The following is a 7,709-nucleotide window of genomic DNA, read 5'->3' as shown; positions in this document are numbered from 1 at the left end:
AGGAGACGGAGTACCACTAGTGTAGTAAACACACTGACGCCATCTATCTTCTCTGTTTTTGACCTCGGAATTGTTCAATCTTTAGTAATAAAGGGAGTTGCTTTTAGTTGGTAGCTGAAGTAGGCAAAAAACGAACGATGGATTTTGGAGAAGAACCCGATAGTGGTGGTGGCTCCGATAGACAGAAGAGGAAGACACGCTACCACCGCCACACTCCCCGCCAGATTCAACAACTCGAAGCGTATATCTTTTGTCATTTTTCCATTTTTGTTTTTTTGTTACTTTGATAATTTAAATCAAATAAAAAAATTTGGTGGGTTTTTATAGGATGTTTAAGGAATGTCCGCATCCAGACGAGAAACAGAGGATGCAACTGAGCAGGGAATTGGGATTGGATCCTCGCCAGATCAAGTTCTGGTTTCAGAACAGGAGAACTCAGATGAAGGTAACATCATTTTACCCTTTTAACCCGCCCCTTTTTGTTGTCTTTTTCGAACAAACTGTTATGGGAAAGCGACTGAGACAGAAAAACCCAAACATAAACCGAAACCAAAATTTCTCCCCTATCCTTTTCCATTCTGATTCTAACACACATATTTTTTTTTTTTACTTTGTCTGTAAATAAATTTTAACAGGCACAGCATGAGAGAGCGGACAACTGCTTCCTCCGGGCGGAGAATGACAAAATCCGGTGCGAGAACATCGCCATGCGCGAGGCCTTGAAGAACATCATATGCCCCCACTGCGGCGCTCCTCCTCCTGTTTCTGAGGACTGCTACTTTGATGAGCAGAAACTCAGAATGGAGAATGCTCGATTGAAAGAAGAGGTGCGCATTTATGTAATTTCAATTTTTATTAACTTACCATTTCCTTTTTTTTTAGCCTCTTTGATTGTTTTCCATTTTTTTTTGTAAAAATGCAGCTGGATAGAGTCTCTGGCTTAACGTCCAAGTATCTCGGGAGGCCGATAACACAGCTTCCGCCGGTGCAGCCATTGTCTATCTCTTCTCTAGATCTCACAGTAGGTGGACTCGGAAGCCCATCGGTGGGCCCATCTCTCGACCTTGATTTGCTAACTGGCGGTTCATCAAGCATGCCGTTTTCTTTTCCTACGGCTATTTCGGATATGGAGAAGCCGATAATGGCTGAGATGGCAACAGCTGCTATGGATGAGCTTGTTAGACTTGCTCAGTGTGACGAGCCCTTGTGGGTTAAACAAGGAGACGGGAGAGAGGTGCTTAGCCTCGATGCTTACGACAGCTTGTTCCCTAAACCGGGCAGTCGATTTCGGCCCCCGGATATTCGTGTTGAAACCTCGAGGGATTCTGCATTGGTTTTTATGAATGCTGTTTCATTGGTCGATATGTTTTTGGATTCGGTGAGTTCTCTTTTTTTTTCGGTTTCTTCATAGTTCGGATTGTAAAATTTGTGAAGGTTGTATCTTAGGCTTATTTATGTGTGACATTTGATGCAGAGCAAGTGGATTGAGTTCTTCCCTACCATTATCTCCAAGACAAGAACAATTGATATACTTGCAAATGGGATGGCCGGGAGGAGCGGCTCCTTGCTCTTGGTATGCATTCGTTTATCACTTGTTGTTGTCTCGCAAATTGCATTTTATTAGTTAATTCTATTGTATTTTTTTTCTGATTATTGAACTTAATTGAAATATAGATGTATGAAGAGTTGAATGTGCTTTCCCCTATGGTGCCAACAAGGGAGTTCTGCTTCTTGCGCTATTGCCGGCAGATAGAACAAGGCCTGTGGGCCATAGCTGATGTGTCAGTCGATTTGTCGAGAGAATTCCCGACCCATTCTAGCACCAGACGGCTCCCCTCAGGCTGTCTCATTCAAGAAATTCCCAATGGCTATTCCAAGGTTAATTTTGAAACATATAATCTTCTTGAACTCTGTACTCTGTTTTTTTATTTGCACAGATTTAAAACCATTGGACAGATGAAGACAAATATAGGAAAATGAACATTTAATAGAATCTAATAAAATGAACATTTTAAATATGGGAATTAAGAAACTTTAAACAAGCTGAAAATCAGATGACATGGCATATAACTCTGTAAATTTTCAATATTGATAGGAAGCATTAATTTCATTAAGTTTAATTTAATTTCTCTTTTGCTCTGATAGAACCCAAAGTGAATTACTTAAAAGGCCAAATTAACTTGAATATTGAATGCATCCATGAACGTGTTCTGTCGATCAAACAACAAGCTAGAGCACTATTTTTTTATTATGCGGCAAATGAAACACGGCGGAAAACTTTAGCAACAATTGTACTTGCAACACATTCTTAGATTACTTGGGTTTGTTTGGTCATCATTTTAGTGAATAGCTAAACTTTTCTGCTCTTTTAGACTAATCTCGATTGCCAAAGTGTCTTTTATGTTATCTAAACTTAATGTCGTGATTTAGATTACTTGGGTGGAGCACATGGAAATTGAAGACAAAAATCTGGTCCATCTATTATACCGTGAGCTTGTCATAAGTGGTGTAGCATTTGGTGCACAACGGTGGCTCGCCACCTTACAAAGGACTTGTGAACGGTTCGCTTGTCTTATGGCCATTGCCAACTCACCGAGGGACATTGGCGTAGGTAATTATGTTTATATTCAACATTGATTTTTCTTATCTAATAGTTTGTTTTTCACTGATTAATATATTCAGTTTTGATTTTCAGTTACTCCGGAAGGTAAGAGGAGCATGCTGAAATTGTCACAAAAAATGGTGAACAACTTTTGTGCCAGTTTGAGTGCCTCTCAAATGCACCGCTGGACAGCCTTATCGGGTGTACATGATGAGGGTGTGCGAGTTACGGTTCACCGGAGCTCTGAACCCGGACAGCCCAATGGTGTTGTCCTCAGTGCCGCCACCTCTATTTGGCTTCCCATTTCTTGCGAAAGGGTCTTCAACTTTTTAAAAGACGAGCGGTCCCAGGTTTACTTTTATATTCATATCCAATCGTGTACTCATTTTCTATATTTGTACTTATTTTACTATAAAAATTTGATCTTTTTCTTAATGAAATTTTAACAGTGGGATGTTCTCTCTAGCGGCAACGCAGTGCAAGAGGTCGCTAGTATCGCAACTGGATCGCATCCGGGCAATTGCATTTCCCTCCTTCGTGTAAGTGGTTGCTTAGCATGGAAAAAAAAAAACACTCTTGCATAAACTCCCCCCATTAGTTTAAATTGGTATATCAAATTTGTGTTGCAGGGTTTGAATTCAAGTCAGCAGAACAGCATGCTAATTCTACAAGAGAGCTGCACCGACTCATCGGGTTCACTAGTCGTATATTCACCTGTTGAAATAAATTACGTAGACATCGTGATGAGTGGCGAGGATCCAATGAACATCCCTCTCCAGCCATCCTCAGGTTTTACAATTCTACCAGACGGGCGGGTCGGTGGACCTGGCGGTGGTGCCTCAACTAGTTCTAACCCAATGGGGAGTTCATACGGGTCTCTCGTAACAGTGGCATTTCAGATATTAGTGAGCAGTTTGCCATCTGCCAAGCTCAATATTGAGTCGGTATCGACAGTGAACAATCTGATAAGCACCACAGTGCAACAAATAAAGGCGGCCTTGAATTGCCCCAGCGGGTGATTTAAATTTGGCATTCAAGTTTGGGCTTTAGGTTGGTTGGTGCCACTTCAATTCTCTCTCTCTCTCTTATCTTTCTCTCTCCTCTCTGTTTCTGAGAGTCATCAAGAGGTGCTATGCTGTGATGATGCTGATGCATGAAGCAGGGTTTCATTACACCAAAAGCTTTAAAGAGGTTTACAGTCGTCAAGTCACATTTACTTCTAGGAACACCTTTTCTATCCATATTTATATGCTTTTTTGTTTTATTTTTCTTTTTAAGAAAAATTAATGGGGAGTCAAGAACGCACCATGCTTGTCTCTTTCCTTGCTGCCATTACTCCTCTCTTCTTTTAACCTTACCATCATGTCCCCACCTCCCCTACCCTTCTCTCTCTCTCTTTTCTCCCTCTCTCTCTGGCAGCAAGGATGAATGGTTCGGGTATTGACTTCCTGTGCATTAATGTTGCATTAATGAAAACATCCATCTAAATTGAAGCAATGGATTATTTATTTTCTTTTGTTATTTGAATGTCATTTTCTGAATTGTACTCAACCGTGTTGAGTAGTATAAGGTTGTACCAATTAGTATTAGTCTATTAGATATGTTAGTCATTAAAGGGCTAATTTTTGAAGCCTTAGGTGTGGCATTTCCAACTGTTAATAGGCTGCTTACTCCTATTAGGTTTTAATTGTTGGCAGTTAATGTTGCACCAGCCCTCTGTACTAATTAGACAGAGACAGCCTTTGTCAGTATTAATTGCCATTATTATCTTGAATCAATATAAACGACTTTGGGATAATGATTTTAACAGAACAATTTTGACTATATGTAGCACACAAATTATTGAATCAAAACAACTCTCCATATAGTTTGTGTGCTGCTTGAAGTCAAAATTGCTCTGTTAAAATCTTTCCCCAAATTTTGGGAACAAAAGTTTACACTTATCACCACTAATGTCTCAGGACACGGCAAGTGTCGGATCCGGAATTATGTCCACTATTATATTGAATTTCGTGCAAATTATATCCGAGAAATAATATTCAGTTTACCTCCGTAGAAAAGATAGTAAAAGTATTATTAGCAATAACATCACAAGAATTAATTATTCTATGTGATAGTTAATTGTGTTAAGTAAAATTATTCGTTGGAGGATTACTGGCAAAAATCAAAATTGGATGTTTAATTTAAAATTGTTACAAACAGCATCTTTGTTTAGACAGTAGTTATGATGCAATTATGATGGTGGCAACATTTTAATGATGTGTCTAATTATTCTTCGACACTTATTTTCCTCAAGTATGGAAAATTGCTGTCTGGTATCTAGAAGATACTGTCTATCAATGAACAATGAATGCTTGTTTTTGTTTGTAGTGGAGATTTTATTATTTAAATAGATGTAAACCTTCCAGCAACTATATACTATAAGGAATAGAATTCTTTAACAATTTATTTAATTCGATCATTTTAACAATCGTCAAAATAAAATTTTAGTAATATAATTCAACGTTGTATAAATACATGCATGATCTTATAATGTAATATAAATATCATGTTTAAGAGCAATAACAAGATCTAATAGATATTAAGTTTATAGAACAATTTGAACTTTACAACCTATGACTAGAACAACTTTTGATACATTGTTAGATTGTTGATGTTTAAATTAAGAAAGTACATTTGTGCACTTGGTTTAATGATTTTTGTTCGTTCCGATTCAAGTACTTCAAAGCAATATTTTGTGTATAAATTATTAGCTTTGATATAACTTTGACGTCGTATATAATTTTCCTTAAGATATTTTTTTTTATATATAACTATAATATTAATATAAAATTAATGCAGATATTGTTTATTTTTATTTTTTAATATCAACTTTTCCAATGTCATTGTTAATTATCATATGTTATATTTTTTAGTATTATTTTTTTTCAGTATAACTTATTGTTGACTATTTTTCAAAAAAAAGTTTCTTTTTAAAGTTTAAATTCAATGATTTCTTCCTCAATTTGCACCCCTAAACAAGCAACAAAAATTATGCTAATTCGGAAAGAAAAAGGGGAAAAAAAAAATAGATGTAATCAAGTCATCCATAGTTTTTTTCCTCAATTTAGAGTGATTTTATTTTACCTTCACATCATAAAAGAAATAGCTGATTAAAATACAAATGAATAGCTCTATATGTGATCATGACAATATGTGTGCAAGTACACTTGATTTGTTGCTGCTATTAATGTCTTTTGCTGTTACACCAGCATGTCCATCATACGCGTCATTATCCCACCTTTTCATTATGCATAGCATAAATTGTTGTTGGATAATTAAATCCTTGCATAAAGATAGCAACTTTTGGTTCATAGATAAAACCAAACATGTTAGATCACATAATAGTTTGATACTACTTTTGGTCATTTTTTCAGAACAAATACATCATATCTTTTGCCAGAGAGCTAATAGCTAGATGGTTCTCTACTGAAGCAAATTTACACTCAGAAACACTGGTAATTTTATTTCAATTTTAATTTCTAGATGATAAATAATGTTTTGTAATTTTATGAATGTATAGTAATTTCATAAATACAAAGATTTTTTTAATGAAATTATTTTAAAAAAGTCATGTTCACTAAAATATTAATTCTTATTGCTCATACATCTTAGAAATTAATTTCTGGAAAGTATGAGAATTACTTTTCTAAGTTTTAAATACTAAAAACAATCAACATTAATTATATGAGTTTAATGCTTTTGAAATTAACTTTAAATTAATTTCAGTTTAATTTTATGAATGTATCCACTTCAAAATAGATTAATCCTAATTGAGAGTTATGGTTATGAAATTATGCAATTATAATTATTATACTTATTATAGGTTAAAGAAGTTAATAATTATCAGGGTTCTAAATAGCGCACTATAGTGTTTTTAGACCATAAAAACTATGTCATCATAGCACGCTATATAGACATAGCATTATTATTATTATTTTTTTGAAAAACTGACAGTGGCTATCAGTTATATAGCACTATTTTTTTAACTGTTCCGTTATGACGTGATAATCGCTATTTTAACCTTTAATAATTATCAAATAGGCTGCTAACCAAATGGTCATTGATGCCTTTTCGTAATTAATTAAAGAAGGTTACGTATAACGCGTTAAATAGAACAAAACAAAAAAACCCAAATGTAAAGAAACAAGTGGAGAAAAACAAACGGAAAAAACAAAAAAAAAAGATCACATAACAGTTGCAATTCTAAATTCATTTAATAAAAAGGGATGACGGGTCAAAAAGGTGCATGCATGATGTTATATATCCTGAATGGTACACCATATCAAAATCAATACTGCCTGGAAAATAAAAGGTTGTACTACCAAAATAATCGATATTGATTTTGTCAATAATGGGTAACCAAAAATTTGGTCAAAACATCTCCTTCAATATATATGGGGGAATTTTATGTCTACCCCTCAAAACTTTAAAATTACGTTTTCCTTCTCTAAAATTAGAATATCACAAGTCTAAATTGACTTTTCATAAACTCAAATTAAATTTATAAAATACCAAATTTATCCTTTATTAAAAAAATAAAAATTACATAACCTGCTTAAGAAATTTTTTTTTTTTTTTTTTTCAGTTAGTTGGCTTTGAGAACAAATAGTTTATTTTCTTATTTATGATACACACAGACACATGCATGTCTAAAAAAAAAAAATACAAGAATTTAACTGTAATCAAGGATCCAACAACTTTACTAAAGAAGGAATCAAACTTTGTAACTTAATAACTTTTTAATCGGATTGGAATATGTTTTTGAGTTATGTTACTATAATATATTCAACAATCTGGTCTTCCCTTCAGTACATTTTTGTTTCTGCTCAATAGTTCTGGTTCTGGCATCATTTATAACAGCTGATAAACTTGCAAATTTACTCAGTATTTAAGTTTCACTGCCATTAGATGCTCTTGGAGTTGGTGCTTCTCTTGCAGCAGCAATAAGTTCATCTTTAATTTAGATTATATAGCTTGTTTAATAAGTTCTAATTTATGTAAGCAATGAGAACTACAAAGTTATATATGTTGGGTTTCTGTTCGGAAGCAGATCACCTGCCCCCCG

At 34.7% G+C, this 7,709-nt stretch overlaps 1 protein-coding gene across 1 annotated transcript; it reads left to right on the top strand.

The window, feature by feature from the left end:
* HDG11 (homeodomain GLABROUS 11) lies at positions 1 to 4,119 on the top strand. The gene is made up of 11 exons (XM_078301435.1): positions 1 to 24; positions 115 to 241; positions 328 to 445; positions 636 to 827; positions 923 to 1,378; positions 1,475 to 1,573; positions 1,675 to 1,878; positions 2,431 to 2,611; positions 2,696 to 2,952; positions 3,052 to 3,141; positions 3,232 to 4,119. Exons 2-11 carry the CDS (start codon positions 138 to 140, stop codon positions 3,619 to 3,621), a joined length of 2,091 nt encoding a protein of 696 aa, XP_078157561.1. The 5' UTR covers positions 1 to 24; positions 115 to 137; the 3' UTR covers positions 3,622 to 4,119.
* The last annotated feature ends 3,590 nt before the right edge of the window (positions 4,120 to 7,709 follow it).

This window comes from Carex rostrata, chromosome 4, assembly GCF_964058835.1.
Source record: "Carex rostrata chromosome 4, lpCarRost1.2, whole genome shotgun sequence".
In the NCBI taxonomy this organism is placed as follows: domain Eukaryota; kingdom Viridiplantae; phylum Streptophyta; class Magnoliopsida; order Poales; family Cyperaceae; genus Carex; species Carex rostrata.
The sequence above is the reverse complement of the archived record's forward strand: the minus strand, read 5'-3'. Positions and strand labels throughout refer to the sequence as shown.